Raw genomic sequence first — 16,237 nt, 5'->3', positions numbered from 1 at the left:
CAAAATCCATAATTTTGGCCCCCAAACCTTCCCTCAATGTATACATGAGGTCAACTTATAATCGAGTATATACAGTAATTTAAAACTGACACACAAAAAGAGACTTTAGTCTGTACTCCTTGTGGAGAAACCTGATTTTAAGTTTGAGTCCTTGATCTAGTGTGCTAATTCACAAATGGGAGCTAATTATCCATTTGAGGTATTGGTAGCTGCTAGCCATGACAACTACTTTTCTCTGAACCCTCCCAGCTTAGTTTTGACAGGATCAGGAAGTACAGTAGCAAATGACCCTTCATGCAAATGGTTTTGTTTTAGAAGCTAATGAGCCCCCATTTCTGTTTTACAAATCTTTTTGTTTCACAAATCTCTCTTTGGATTTTTTAATAAAAATATCCAGGTGTGCATTAGCAGGATTTCTTTGACTTCATCTCCCATTCATAATCCACTTTGCTTCCCAGGTTCAAGATAAGAATTATATCCATCAGCTATGTTATTCCAATTTTTCTAACATGGGTATGTTCTGCCCACATTTTCTTGGCACTATGGGAGAATCTCTGACACTTTCAAAATATTGTAATGTGTTAATTTGATAAAAGTTAACATTTAAAGCACAGTTATCTCAATGACTGATAGGAGTATCAGCCTTACAAACCTAACTTGGCACTTGCATTTTAGAAGCCATAATTATGTACAGCTATCTGCCACTTTGATGTGCACATACAAGGATATGGAAAGGAAGAAATTTCTCAAGTAAATGAAACAGTGAGAATCAATTTGCTGTAGTAGTTTGTTGAATGCTGGACTCGGATTCAAGGAGATCATGGCTTGAATCCTCAGTCAGCCTTAGAAACCAACTAGGTGACTTTGGGTAAATTACACTCCCACTCTTAGATGAAGGCAATGCTAAACCTCCCCTGAAAAAATCTTGCTAAGAAAACCCTGTGATGGGGTTGCCATAAGTCAAGTCCACTTGAAGACACATAAAACCAACAAATTAAACAAGCATAGCATCAACTCACCGTAGCATTTTTAGCTCTTGGGCTGCCTTCAAGATTATTTCATGCTGCCTTTGGCTAAGGATCATTACTCCTCCTAATGACTGCTCAGCTGCTACATTTGGCTCTTCTCCCAACAGTTCAGACCGTGGTGGCAGTGGTGGTGGTTCCATGTGATCCTCTAAAGGTGGGTATCTTTCCCTTTCATTCTGGTACCACCTATCTGGAAACCTTTCCCTCTCCCAATCACCTCTGTCAGGTGGGAAGTCAGACTGTTCTCTCCACATATCATGTCTTTCTGGATACTCTCGAATTCTAAGTTCTCCCCTGTCTCTAGGATCTCTGTCACAGAAATCTCTCTCTCTTTCATCCAGCCATCGATCCTCATGATATCTGTCTAAAGGAGGAAGGGGAGGAAGTGGTGGGAGAGGAGGTATGTCCAGATCATGACTCAAAGTGCCTCTGTCCAATGGTCTTACATAATCTCTTTCCCAGTCCCTTTCTAACTCACGATCATACACATCCAAGGGTCTTCTGATCCAGTCCAGATCTCTGTCTATCTCCCTGTCTCTACCCACAGGCCTTTCCCAATCATCCCAAAATGGATCTCGTCTCTCAAGATCAGCAGACAAGGGAGGTAAGGGAGGCAGAGGGGGCAGAGGTGAAAGTGGAGGCAAAGGATGGTGGTGTGGTAACAAGTCATCTCTCTCATATGGATCAAAGGGATCATCATGATACTGCTGGTCATGCTCATGCCAGTATCTGTCTCTATCCCACTCATCCAATCGCCTGCGCTCTAGGGGAGGACCATCTCTGTATTCAAACGGATGTCCTTCTTCCATCCCAACATCCCCATATGTCCATGGAGGCCTAGTTGGTTCTTCACAATATTGAGGTAAATTTTCAATATTATCTTCATCATGCCTGTGCAGATCCCTCTCCCGGCTACTAGGCATCCTTCCCAGGTCTCTCTCTCGGCTACCAGGTCTCCTGCCTAGGTCTCTTTCCCGGCTATTAGCTCGACGAACTGGGCCCCTCTCCCTGCTCCCAACCTGTCGATCCAGTGCTCTGTCCTGGCTGCTGGGGGGCCTAACTATGCCTCTTTCTCGACTACCTGCACGGCCCCTCTCTCTGTTGCCGATCCGAGGTGGTAACCCTCTCTCCTGGCTGCTTGATCTCCTACCCAATGCCCTTTCCTGGTTGCCGGACTGTCCTCCCATCCCAGATTCCCAATTGCCCTCTGACAGTTTGTCATGGTTTCCTAGTCCACTGCTTACATCTCTGCCTGATACATCTCTAGTCTGCCCTCTACCTCTATTTGGCATTCCTCTTCCTCTGACATCTTCCCTTCGGCCTCGTCCCCTACCTCTAGTATCTTCCATTCTACCCTGGCCCCTGCCTCTGCCAACTGGTCCTTTTGCCTGATTATCTCCTGGTTTAATTTGCCCTCTCCCCCTGTTCTCCAATTTGGACTGTTCTTTGTTCTGATTATTTTCTGGGGCCAGTTTATCTTCCATAGAATTCAATTCTTTATTTTCTATTAGTGGTGACGGTAATAATGTTTTCTTCCCTCCTGGTTTTGGAGAAAGTGTGGAAACTGGTGGCTGATGCAGGGCAGCTGAAGTATGAGCAGATGTTTTTGATTCTTCTGATTGCAATTCAGACTCAGCTGCACTCTGCTTCTTCCCTTCTGACATTACTTCACCCTCTTTTCTGGATAAATTTTGTTGTGCTGTAGACAAGTCCTTATCAGGTTGACCTGGGCCAGGGATTTTTGTATCTGGCGTAAATTTAGATTTATGTGCTGCTGACTGACCACTTCCCATTTCAGTAATAGATTCTTTATTTTCTCCTTGATGATTCTGTTGCCCCAGAGGTGGTCTAGGTCCTCTCCACCGTGGTCCACTTGCTTGAGAAGTCTGCATTTGTGGTGCACCCGAGGGAGTATAAAATGCTGCTGCTGGTCCTCGAGGGATAGTCCCCTGTTTGCCTGAAGATCCATCCATATGTTGATTGTGAAGCCTTGTCCGTGGACCTTCTAAACGTTGGCCCTGAAAATGAGGCCCTCTCTGTCTTGGAGATTCAAATCTCTCAAAGTCTCTTCCTTGTGGTCCATCAAACCTATATGTTTAAATAGAGAAATTTTCCATAACAAACAGGATATGATCAGACATCTCTATTGAACAATGCCCATCCCTTTTGTCGCGTATCAAATTCAAGCCTCATGGAGTAGTAACGATCGTCAAAATTAACTAGAAAAAATAGATGTGATGATACAATACAGAATGCAACCAGAATAAGGATTGATTCCACACACACTTCCCTTTTTCAAAGAGCGACAGATGAAACTCTAGAAATCTAAGTAATAGCAAATAGTACAGCATGCCAGTGCCAACTGTGGGTTTTCCATCCACAGTTTGAGCTTCCACAGATGGCAAGTCGCGGCTGTTTCAATGGATGTGTGCATAAGTGGTGGTGCAAGCAGCAGCAAATGGTTGTAGCTTCCAGGATCCTTTCCTGGCTTTCCTGTCTCTCCCTGCCGTGTAACATTGGGAGGCAAGTCTAGGGGTGTGTGTGTGTGTTAGAAAGTGTTCTTCCAATATTCAAAAAGGCTCTCTATGCTTTTCCTCAATCGTTAGGCCCCTAACCCTAGCACGGACTGAGTCCATAACATATGGCGGTGGCCATTCCACACGGCCGCTGCCATCTTGACGTAACAGACGCTCTGCGTCCGCACGTCGCGCCCCGGAAGGGGCCCAGGAAGGAGCGCGATTTCCGCGCTCCTTCCTCGGAGCGTCCGGGAGCCACGCAGTTTAAAGGCTGAGGTTCCCGGACGCTGCAAGCGGAGGCGGAGCCAAACCGCCGCTTCTCAGTGGTATGTAACCCGCCATTGTTTAGATGTTATCAGCCTTAAGGTAGATACTGTAAAACTTTTATTAAGCTGCACTTCACTATTCCAATCAATGTCCAACTAGTCAGTTTAGCAAAGAGAAAATGAAGTGAGGGAAGCCTGTTGGTTTGGATGAAATTGGTTTAATCTGGCTTCATGTCTGGCTTGGGAATTGAGACAGCTTTGAACACCCAGATAACTGAATAATACCAAAGGCAGGGGTAGTTATGTTCTTTTGGTTCTGCTGATCTTTCAAGAAGTCAGTGATACTGATTTCTAAATATTAGTAACCAGGAGATCTTTTTCGATCACCTGAAAAGGATGGACTTGAGACATACCATCTTATAATGGTTCCAGTCAGTTAGAGTTGGTTTTACGAAAAGACATGTTTGTTCACTCTTTTGGCCATGAGTATGAACCAGTCTGAGTTTTAAGGTCTCCAAGAGAGGATTTTCTCTCAGTCCCAGCACCATCACAAACATGTGATGGTGCTGGGAGAAAACTTCTTTGGTGGCAGATCCCAGGATGTGGAATTCTCCTCTACAGAAGGTCCAGTTGGCCCCCTCTCTGCTCTCTTTTCACTGGCAAGCAAAGGCCATTGATGTGGTAGACCTGTGTTTTGGAAGTGGTAACCTTTTTCTTTTTAGTTATAATTTTTATGTGTTTTACCTGCTTTTATCCATATGCATTTAAAATAGAATAATTGTTTGTTTATTTATTTTTTAAATTATGTAAAACAAAATTTTAGCTGAACTTTGTTTTCAATTTTGTAATCTACTTTGGGTTCCATATCAGGAGAAAAGAAGGATATAAATAATATAAATATAAGGCCATTCCTCAGAATTCAGCCTTGTGCCCCACACTAACATGTACATGGATCTGTAGGGTGAGAGCATTTGTCCTGCAAAGGCTGGAGTATTTATCTGTTTGTTTTCAGGTCAATTCAAAATGTTGATGATGATCTTTAAACCCTTAAATAGTTTAGATCCCAGATCCTTTTAGGGATCATCTCCTCCCACTTCTATTTGTTCAAGCTCTAAGATTTGATAGAGAAGTCTTCATCTATATCTCAACTATGCTGGAGACACAGTTGACAGACACAAGAAAAAGGCATTCCCTGTGACAACAACAAACTGTGGAACTATTTGCTCTGCAGGCTCAGTTTGTACTCATATTTACAATCTTGATATATGTGAAAAATCTTGTTTGCTATATGGGAAATACCTGACCTTTTTAAAAGATGACTTTTTTAACCCAATTCTTGTTTTATTTGCTTTTTGCATTTGCTTTAATATATATCTATATGTAATATCTTCTTTTTCTGAACGTTAATTGTATGTTATTATTGATTTTAATTGTTGTTTGCCTCCCTCAGTACTAAGTAGTAAGTAGTAGTACAGTATATAAGTACACAGGTAGTACATAAAAAGTACATAATAGACATTGAAAAGGCAGGATATAAAGTTTTATCAAAATAAAAAAAACCTAGCATCTATATGAAGTACATCATACAAAAACAAAATAGAAACATGAAATGTTGTGGTGCAGCACCCCAAATTTTACTGGAATTTCATCTGCTCCAGAAATGTAAATCTTTGGGACTAAGAAGCTTGAGACAGAAACCAAATCAACACACTTTGTTAAAATGCCATATTCCATAGCCAAGGCGGGGTAATAAGCCACTCAGAATACATCCTCAATCTGCAATCAACAATTAATACTTTATTTAGGTGCTGAATTCAGATATCAATGGAAAGCTGAAAGAAGGCTCAAACTAGCTTATTGGGACTAACAATTTTTAAGATGTCATATACAGTATGCTCAAAATTGTGAGAAACGATAAAAGGAAAAGATGGAAAGATAATTTCAATGCTACAAATCATCAAGTCTTAACTTAAAAATATAACAAAGTTTAATTTCTTCTTATCTCTTTCCATGCAAACACAAACATTTGCAGGACACCTTTGCTGCTTTTAGATGGAAGTGAAAATAATTTTATTCAGACAGGTTTTTCCAGGATTTTGATTTGGTAGAGTATTTCCTGTTTTTAGCTAGATACTTTTAACAGTTGTCAAGTTAACTTTACTGTACACAGGAACAGGAACAAAACCAAGAAATACTTTTGTATAAGTTCTTAACCCATAACTACATATTTGGCAGCAGACCTGAGGATGGGAACCAGTCTCCATTGAACTGCTGCAGGAAGTGGCTAGTAATGTGAGCTTAACTACCCTCCAAATCATGTCATGCCATACCATGTCAGTAAATCAGCTGTGTGAAGTGGCTTGTTTAAGGAAGCTGTTGGAATGTGAATGCAGACATACTCTGCCCACTGCTTCTCTCTCCAAACTGCCCTTCAATGTAATCACTTCACAGTTATTTGGTGGTGACCCAAATCTGTACACTTGAAAAGTTCTTTCAGAATAGTTCAGAAACTGTCAGAGCCATTTGTATCTGTTCCTTACTTGATGACTCCCTTGAATGCTTAAAGAGAAATGTGTGGGTCACAAATCAGTCAGAACTGTCCAATGAATCTTCAACACAATGAATGGATTGGACAATTCTGACTCTGACTTGTGATCTACAAATTTCTCTTCAAGCATTCGCCACAGGAATCATCAAGTAATGAACAGATATGGATGGCTCTAGTTTCTGAATTGTTCTGGAAGAACGTTTAAGGTGTACAGATTTAAAGCATGGTAAACCACAAGATGAAACTTGTAATTGCGCAGTGGCTGTGGGATGACTGTGGCACGTTACACAATCCAGTATTACTAATAAAAAAAGAGAGATAAAGAAAACTTACCTTGGGCCCCTTGGGCCTTCATAGTATGCTCCTCTTGGAGAATCAGAAAACCCAGCTGTTCTCACTTGTCTGTTCTGATAGGTGGTGGTGGTGGTGGTGGTGGTATTAGTAGTACTAGTAACAGATGCAGATGATGATGCTACAGAATGGGGCTTCACTTCAACAGAAGTTGGGTCAGATGAACCTAATGGCACTGTGTGTTTGCCAAGAGGAATGTAAGAACTCCCTTGGTCTGAAGAGCTAGCAGATGATGTTACATTTGAGCGATAAGACAAACCAGCAGATGTATCTGCATTTTTAAAAGGAAAAGCACCAGAGGAAGGAGTAGGGAGAAGAGCTGGTCTGGCTGTTTCAGTAGCCTGGGAGTTGGCAACTGAATCAGAAATTTTAAATGAAAATGAAATAGATGTAGGGGTAGGAAGCAGAGCTGGTCTGTTTGTCTCAGTGGTCTGTGAAGTGACAGACGAATCAGTATTTTTATAAGTATATGTAGGGGTAGGAAGCAGAGCTGGTCTGGTCGACTCCATGGTCTGGGAGCTGACAGGGGTCTCAGTTGCTTTAAATGTAAAAGAAGTAGAGGTAGGGGTAGGAAGCAGACCTGGCCTGGCCACTTCTGTTGTCTGGGATGTGGGAAGTGGCTCATTAGCATTAGTCATGTAAGAACTAGAAGTAGGAAAGAGAGCTGGCCTAGATACCTCCATGTTATGGGAACTGGCAGGTAATTCAGCTGCTTTGTATGCATAAGAAGAGGTAGGAGTAGGAAGCAGAGCTGGCCTCATTATGTCTGTGGGATGAGGAGGAGGAAGTGGATCTGTAACTTTAGGTTTGAAAGAACCAGATGCAGGAAATATGGTTGGCCTTGTTTCAGTGGACTGAGTGCACTGAGGGCCAGAATCTTTTGGAACAGGTATATCAGATGTATGCGGGTCTGACGAAAATCCAGTAGATGACAGTGGGCGTGCAGTTGAGGACAAAGTAGATGACACCATGGGCATATTACTCTGCATTGTTTGAGAATATGGAGAAAACGGAAGTGGCAGAGTCCCACCACCAGCATATTGACTGTTCATGTTCCGAAGTGACTTCACTTTTTCTTGAAGGTGAGCATGAGTAGCTTTCATCTGCCCCTGCCACATCATCCACTGGTTCTCACATTCATGAAGCTGGTCTTTGTGTGGGTAAGTCTGAAGCTGATCCTGCCACTGCTGAAATTCACGTTCCCATTCTTTGTAAAGTGGTTGGAATTGTTTATTTTGAGTCTCATAATGCTGTAATTGTATCTCCACTGACAAAGTCTGCCAGAAACAGAAAGCAATAATGAACACATTTTAAATTAACTCCTTCTAAAGCCACAACCTATATTCACCATGGTCTAAATTTGACTGACAGTCCCTCCCAACTAGAGCTGGCCTGCTCATTCAATGGGATTTACATATTTGCTGTCTTCATTCAACAAGTGATCCAGAGGGTCTACTCTAGCTAGCAATTAGATTTAGAAATTGTTGTATAGTAATCCTATGTTTTATAACTGCAGCCTTTTCTAATATATCAGTGTACAAAACCCAGATTTATAAATGAAAAAGTTCACTGTATACAGCTTCAGTAAAATTGTTACTGTACAATGAATGCACAGCCATGCACTGGAGCCCTGAAATGTCATAGTCCTTTTTAAAATTATATTCGCAACATATCTATTCCCACTCATTTTAAATGAGCCATATTCTGATACTAAACATACTGTATATTTTGACCACACCTATTGAAATTAATGAGAATTCTTTCTGCACATCTTAATGCATATGAGCATGTTAGTCAACAAACATTTTTAGTTTTTTGTCATGCAGAGGCTGCTCTTACTTCAACACTTTTGCATTAAAAACTGGAATGTAACTTCTGAAGACAAGAAAAAGAAACTAATATCAGCAGAGAGGCACCGTATTTTAGAATAGAATCATACCCTGGAGCTATGGAAGTAAGCTTCTCCCAATTTTTGCACAAAACAAAATCCAAGGGTGGAAGGGAGAGATCTAGAAGTTTCAAAATTGACCTGAGGGGGAAGGCTGTGTGATATCAACTCCCATATATGCAGACAAATGAGACCATCAAAAAGAATTAACGGCTATGCTCATCATTAAAGTAAAATACAAATTTTATTTAAAAAGAAGGAAGTATGAATCAAATACTATTTCTTTAATGACTTACTGGCAAGTGTGGTGGCTGCTGTATGATCTGCTGGTAGCGCTGCAGAATTTGTTGCAACTGTGCATGCTTTTGCATTATTCTCTGATACTGGAAACCCACTCGCTGTTGTGGATGCTGCTGCCATTGTGTTGCTGCTGCTTGCAACTGCTGTAATCTCAAACGTTCCTCAGGATCCTCTGGTGGTTCAATGGTTAGCTGAGGGCACTAGTATATATCAAACAAAATAAAGTTTTTTCAGCACTGTAAGATGCATAAGTTATATAATCCTGATTACTGGAAATACTGCTGTGTGTTTCACACGTGAGTTTTACACATATATCGAATAGTTTTTTGTGGGTTTTTTGGGCTATGTGGCCATGTTCTAGAAGAGTTTATTCCTGATGTTTCGCCTGCATCTGTGGCTGGCATCTTCAGAGAATGCTGGCATGGAAGAGTTGTGTGTGTGTGTGTGTGTGTGTGTGTGTGTATAGTGCGATCCTGGGTAGGGAGGAGTGATTTCCATGTTAATCTGTGTATTGTACTGTGTTGATGGCAAGGCCTCATGGTGGGAGGATATGCAAAGAGGATTAGTGTCTGCTTAATTAGTGATCATTATCTGCTGGGAAAACCCCTTAACCTGGGTGATTTTCCATTTGCATTTGCTCAGTCCTGATTTTGCTGTTTTTCAGAACTGGTAGGCAAATTTTGTTCACTTTAAGGGTTTCTTCTTTCCTGTTGAAGTTGCCCAACTATCTGTGGATTTCAATGGCTTTCCTGTGCATTCTGACATAATAGTTGTTGGCATAGACCAGAATTTCAGTGTTTCCAAACAGCATTTTATGCCCAGGATGGTTTATAACATGTTCTGCTACTGCTGATTTTTCTGGCTGACCCAGTCTGCAGTGTCTCACATGTCTCTTTGCACAATACACACATTAACATGGAAATCACTCCTCCCTATCTAGGGTCACACTATACCCAACTCTCTTCTATGTGAGTATTCTCTGAAAATGTCAGCGCCTGAAGATGCCAGCTCAACATCAGGAATAAACTCTTCTAGAACATGGCCACATAGCCCAAAAAAACCCACAAAAAACTATGGATGCCGGCCATGAAAGCCTTCGACTTCACATATATTGAATAGTTCAGATGCAATATAATGAAACAGCATGTTTCAAAGTACAAAGCAGAACAAAACCTTAGTTTTTCAAATACAAAATTCTCCTTTAATGGAAATCTCCAACAAAACAATTGCTATTTTCCAAGATTACTACTCTTTTTGTTTTTGTTGAATGACCTCCTTTTGCTGTCAATGTAACCAAGAGGGGGCAATTTTCCTCCCGTATAGCCTTTCCCTTCACATGCCCTAAAAACCTGCTCTTGACAGTTAGGAACAGATTTTTGGCTAGTGCAGAGTACTATGGGGTGGGATAGGAAAGCAGACAGACCATAAATAATAACTAGAAATGTATTATTGGAGGACATTCTTACATTGTTCCACAAATAGTTGAACAAGAGCTGATGGAAAACTGTGAAATGTTTTACAGGGCGTTGTCTAAACAGGGATAGAAAGAGAACTTTGGATTTCAGTTCTCTTTTCACTTAAAGATATTGTGACAAGATTTGAACACCCAGGGAATACAGGGGCACCTTGAGTCCTTATCAAAGGCAGGCTATAACTTAAAGAAACAAATAAATAAAACAACCAAAATAGCAATGGAAAATTCAAATGTGAACCAGTTAAAATTCCCCTGTGTAATCACATTTTAAGACACAATTCAACCCTGTGCCATGAAATTCATGTCATTATTTGGATGCCAACTTCTGTAAAATCTAGAAGCACAACGTAACTTAGAATTAACAATTTCATGTTACTGAAATATCAGTTCAGCAAACTGAGCACTGGCCACCTACTTTCCTTTTATTATCTTTTCACACTGAGTCCCCCGTGCTTCTTTTTGCCTAAATTCAATTTTAAATTCCAGCTAGAATAGACCACTGAACCAATGGAATAAAGATACACGCTGACCTACCAAGCGTCCATTGATTTAATGATTCTACTCTAATTGACATAGAAATTGGATGTAGGCCCTTATGCTTAATTTAAACCACAGTTTCCCAAAGAAGGTGTAATGGAAAACTATGGTTTACACTAATTGTGAAGACACACCCAACTAAAGGTGGTGGCAGGTTTGGGTGTGCAACGCCGGTACCCTGGTGAAATCAAACTCTTTTACCCAAAAAGGCTCTGATGCTGAGTGTAAAGTTCAAAAAGGGGGAAGTTTAATTTAAAGAACAAAAATAAAGAGTTTTCTCCTCTCGAGCTCTAAATAACTTGAAATAAAAGATACTTTACAGACTTTCAGCAATCTTCAGGTTGTCATATTTCTGGGTCTGATCTTGGTTTGATCTCCTCTCTCAATGGAGCTGGTGCAGGGTCTTTCAGCTCCTGAATTCTTTGTCTTGAAGTAGGTAACTAATTTCTGGTAACTGATTTGGCTAACTTGTTCTTGGTAACTAAACTGGCAAACGTGTAAGAAATGCCCTTTCCGGCTGTGTGGGCCTGTTTGCCACCAAAAGACAGCTCTCTGCCTGCTCACAGCAAAGACTGCCTCAAACTAAAAGCCTCTAGCAAAAGCAGAGCATGCTGGGAAAAGGCAAACCAATGCTGGAAAAATGCAGGGGATCCTACAGCTCCTCCCACAACTAATACAATTAACTTTCCTACACTAAAATATTCTATGGCCTGAACCAACATGAAAGAAAATGCAGGGGGAGATTCAAATAGTCCTGGCAGCACTAACCATGCTAGAAATGCTAAGTGAAAACTGGGAAAAGTACACAGGCCCGACAGTTATTATTTAGCTTGGTAAACAATGGGTTATTTTAATATTAATAATAATTTAATAATAATATTTTTTAATAATAGATTATTTTTAGCTTAGTAAAAAATAGGTTATTCAATTGTGTTACATTTGCTCTAGTCCCTGACTAAACCCAACAAAGATCACAGACTCAGTTCAGAGAATTCTGGGCATACTAAATTTTGAATGCCAATACAGCTGAGATACTAGGTTGTAAATCAACACAATCAAACTAACAAAATAAAATAAATCTACTGTAGAACAAGGCTGTTTGAAAGTATGAAAATTATGTAATGTACCATACCATAACTCTGTACAATAAACAGAACTTGAATTATTTAGGCTAACTAAATAGCCACTTTTATTAATATAGTAAATTAGACAAATGCATATACAGGCCTAAAGTACATGTAAAGATAAGTAAAGGTGCTGATGAAATGTGGCTTATCATATACTTGCTATGAACTGACTGACACAGGCCATTCATTACCACTTTGCTCATCTCACTAACTTGAGTGGATAAACAAACTAGAAACAGTTTATTTAATATTTTATCCAAATCCAGACTTCAGATTTACAGCTCCCAAACTAGCCAGGATTCATAAAGTAAGAACAAATCCATCACTGTAGGAACACGTTATTTGGTAGCTGGCTAATTCAGTGATAAGGTCAAGAATTTCTCCATCTAACAACTGGCATTGCTTATAACACTGTAGGTTACACAACAAATCCTGCTGACAATTTTATGGGGTGTTCCTACAAACAATAATACATTGGGCCAAGAACATACATACAACTGGCATGTTAGAAAGCTAGTGCCACCGTGTAGAGCAATGATTCCCAAAATGGGCAGTATGCCCCCCTCCCCAAAGGTGGTGGGAAAATCCAGGGAACCAGTGAGGGAAAAGGGATGCCTTCAGGCGAAGTACTGGTGTACAAGAAAGACATGGGGAATCAGCGGGCTGTAGGACTTTGGTGGGGACGAGGATTTAAGAGCATGTGGGGGTGAGGGAGAAATAGCAACAAAAAGGAACTTTCACATTTGGAACCCTGCCTAAACCGGGACTTGGCTGGCAGGTTGGACCTGCACTGTTACTCCTGCTTTCTTTCATTGCAAAGGTCAAGACCAAGAGGATTTTGTTAACTTATTAAAATGAATTAGACAAACAAATCAACAACAGACTTGACAATTAAATACAATCACCTGGACAGTCTTTCTCAAGCTTTTTACCCTGAAAGAACCCTTGAAACAATTTTCAGGCCTCAGGGAACCCCTGTATAAACATAACTATATACAGTTGTCCCTCCATATTCGCTAGGGTTAGGCCGAGGAACAAGACCACCATGAATATGGAAAAACCGCAAATAACAAAAACACTGTTTTTACCTGAGAGGACACCTCTCTAGGAATCTCTAGGTCCTCCAGTGCAACTCTGTGGTCAATGTCCAACATACACTGACCATAGAATGGCACTGGAGTTGCTACAAATGGTCTTTCAGTGCAACTTTTTAGTTAAAGTTGACCACAGAGTTGCACTAGAGGACTTAGACAGTCCTAGAGAGAACATATTAATGAAATCCATGAATAATCAAATCCGCAAATATCAAAGCTGCAAATATGGAGGGATGACTGTATACAGCTCAAATCTGTTTCTCCCCCAATCTTGATCTCTTACAGAACTCTCATGAAACTCCAGGGAACCTTGTTTGAGAAATCCTGAATTAGGAGGTAAATGCAAGTATCTCTGGGTATGAATTACATGTATGTGTGACTGTGATACAGATTGTCTACTAGTACTATTAGACAATAGTACTGAAGCCGCCTTGAATTCCATTTTGGGAGAAAGACAGGATATAAATGCAATTAATACATATATATTAAAAATACTTTTGGGTACCTGACAAATCTGGATGGTCAATACTGGAAACAAAATGTTAAGACTTATCCCACTGAACTGTCATGTTCTGATCCACCAAGGTAAGCTTTATAGTCTTGATTTTTGATCTTAATATAGAAATATTTCTCTTTTTACAGCATTATAAGATCACCTACAATAATGTGATTTATTCCTAATACCTAAATGAATTAAAAACACACAAAAACTATACTTTGTAACACAGTAAAGTACTATAAAATCCAAATTCTAAAAAACATTTATTGGGCCAAACAAAATGCGCAAAATACACGATGCAAGCTTTCAAAGTTCTACTACTTTCTTTATCAGGCAAAGTGCTAAAAATCAAATAGGAGAAAGGGGGAAATGACAGTGTTGGAGTCACAGGCCTACATTTTGTCAAGATGTTGTTATAGTTGTTCTCAGTTAAGATGGAATAGAGGGATAGCCAAGTAGGAAGATGCCATTCTTCCTTTTTGGCCATGTGGGTTCTGGGAGATAAAGAGTTGTAAAGTCCAGGAAATACATTTTAAATTCCATTAGCAACACAAAAAGAAATCTCCTTTGAGATCCAGGTTTGATTTGTAACACCTCTGCTTGATGAAGAAGTCAGTAGAGTTTCAAAAGCTTGCATCATATATTTTGTGCATTTTGCCTGACCACACTAAAGGTGTCACTGTTTTTGGATTTTGGATGTTATTATACTTTGCTTTATGGTCAACAAAGCTACTCTTGGCTATGCTATCTGGATTTGTGTAACTCAATGTTATGTTTGGTCTGTGGCAGCCTCAAGAGGCGAAGCTATCACTGAAGGCAAGCTCTGCAGAGTGATACCAAAACTGAGACTTCCTATTTTACAGATATACATACCTCAATGTACACAGCCTTTCCATACACTGAAATGACTTCATATACCTGACAGCTGCAAATCCTGAACCTGAAGCTCAAACACCATGTCTAAACACTAAGAAGAAGAGTCATGGCTTATTCCTAATTATCTCCTCCCCTACACCAAAGAGTCAAGGCAGACATGTACACTGTACACAAGAAATGAAAAGAACACCTGCACGAGAATGTCAGAAACCCAAAATTAACGCATCAAACAGGCATTAAGTCACTGTAAATTTGAACTAATTGGCAAAGGGTTTTCATCTCCCCCATCCTTGTATTCTAAAGTAACAATGGCAGCAGCCAAGAGATTTTACAGCTAGCTCCATTTATAGTATATATTTGAAAACAAGGAAGAGGAAACAAAAATCTACAAACACAACACATAGTGACAGCTCTGTGCACAGCATACCTTTGCCTCAACAGATGACAAAGGAGGATCATCATTTTTGGGATGTGGTAATATAGGTTCATAAGGCAAAGCAGGTTCAGAAAGTTCATCAGAAATGGGAATTTCCCTTTCTTCTTGCCTTTGCTCAGGGGCATCATTTACAGCTCCCAAAACTGATGGCAGCTGTTGTCCCAGTGCATGTGCTTTTGCCCTCTGCTGCAGAGTAAGCAGATGCTGTTGATACCAATAGTGCTGCTGTTCCTACAACAGAAAAGATGAGAAGGATAATAGTTTCTAGTTTTAAATGAAAAGATCATATCCTAGAATCATACCCCAACATCAGGCATTGACAAACACAGAAGAAACCTAGTTTTTAAAGGGCATTTGTATTTATCTTAAAAAAAAACACCTCAGACAAGCCCCCTTGTGACAACTTTTCCTACCACAGTAAACTTCAACAGAGCCAGTGAAAATACAGATCACAAGTCTAATTAAGATTTAATTGCACAACTGGATGTTATAGTTTTTTGTGGGTTTTTCGGGTTATGTGGTCATGTTCTAGCAGAGTTTCTTTCTGACGTTTCGCCAGCATCTGTGGCTGGCATCTTCAGAGAATGTTTGCCTGGAAAGGACTTGGCTATATATATTGTGTGATCTGGAAAGGCAGGAGTGATTTGCATGTGTCTTGGAACAATCTCTCCCTGTAGAGATTTCCAATGTAAAGTCGAAGGCTTTCATGGCTGGCATCCATAGTTTTTTGTGTTTTTCCCCCCGGGTTATGTGGATTTTAATTTGTGATCTTTTCACTACCCTTGCTTCCTTACTCTTTATGCTTGTTTTATGTTAGTTTGTTTTATTAGAACCGACTACATTTTTAATAAAAGGCAGCATAAAGCTTTTTTAGGAAGTATTTTAGTGTTGTGACTTATAGTGATTCTGACTTTTTAAAAATGATGTTTATGCATTGCTTTCATTGTTACTGTGGCAAAAACTGAGGTACTGTATATACATTTGAAAAAAGTTTAGATTATTCTCACATATTCTGTGTGGATCTTTGGCAAATTCATCTGTTCCAGAATGCTGCAGATCATACTGATTAAAGCTGGTTATATGGAATACCTAACAATGACATCCCTGAATATTAGTCCTCTTCCAAGCACAAAATGAAGTGCTAAGTATAACCCAAGAAGCCCTTGGGTCTAGGAAATCCAAAGACTGTGTTTTTCCATATTTATGTATTTAACCCCACTCTTCTACTATATGGGACCCAAACTGCCAGTATGTCAGTATGCATGGCTTTTAAGATCCTTTTATAAATGCTCTTATT

General features: G+C 40.0%; 1 protein-coding gene across 3 annotated transcripts in view; it reads right to left on the bottom strand.

Moving 5' to 3' along the window:
• YLPM1 (YLP motif containing 1) overlaps positions 1-16,237 on the bottom strand; it is a 91,172-nt gene that overhangs the window by 56,757 nt on the left and 18,178 nt on the right. For 2 of the 3 annotated variants that reach the window (XM_042448299.1, XM_042448307.1), the window contains exons 2-5: positions 14,932-15,171; positions 8,894-9,097; positions 6,692-7,986; positions 1,020-3,116 (exon numbers count right to left, since the gene is read on the bottom strand). In XM_042448299.1, the coding sequence (XP_042304233.1) occupies positions 1,020-3,116; positions 6,692-7,986; positions 8,894-9,097; positions 14,932-15,171 (3,836 nt within the window). The remainder of the gene's footprint in view (positions 1-1,019; positions 3,117-6,691; positions 7,987-8,893; positions 9,098-14,931; positions 15,172-16,237) is intronic. The other variant, XM_042448316.1, reaches the window with a different exon arrangement.

The sequence above is a fragment of the Sceloporus undulatus genome, chromosome 1 (genome assembly GCF_019175285.1).
Source record: "Sceloporus undulatus isolate JIND9_A2432 ecotype Alabama chromosome 1, SceUnd_v1.1, whole genome shotgun sequence".
In the NCBI taxonomy this organism is placed as follows: domain Eukaryota; kingdom Metazoa; phylum Chordata; class Lepidosauria; order Squamata; family Phrynosomatidae; genus Sceloporus; species Sceloporus undulatus.
This window is presented reverse-complemented; position numbering and strand designations above follow the sequence as displayed.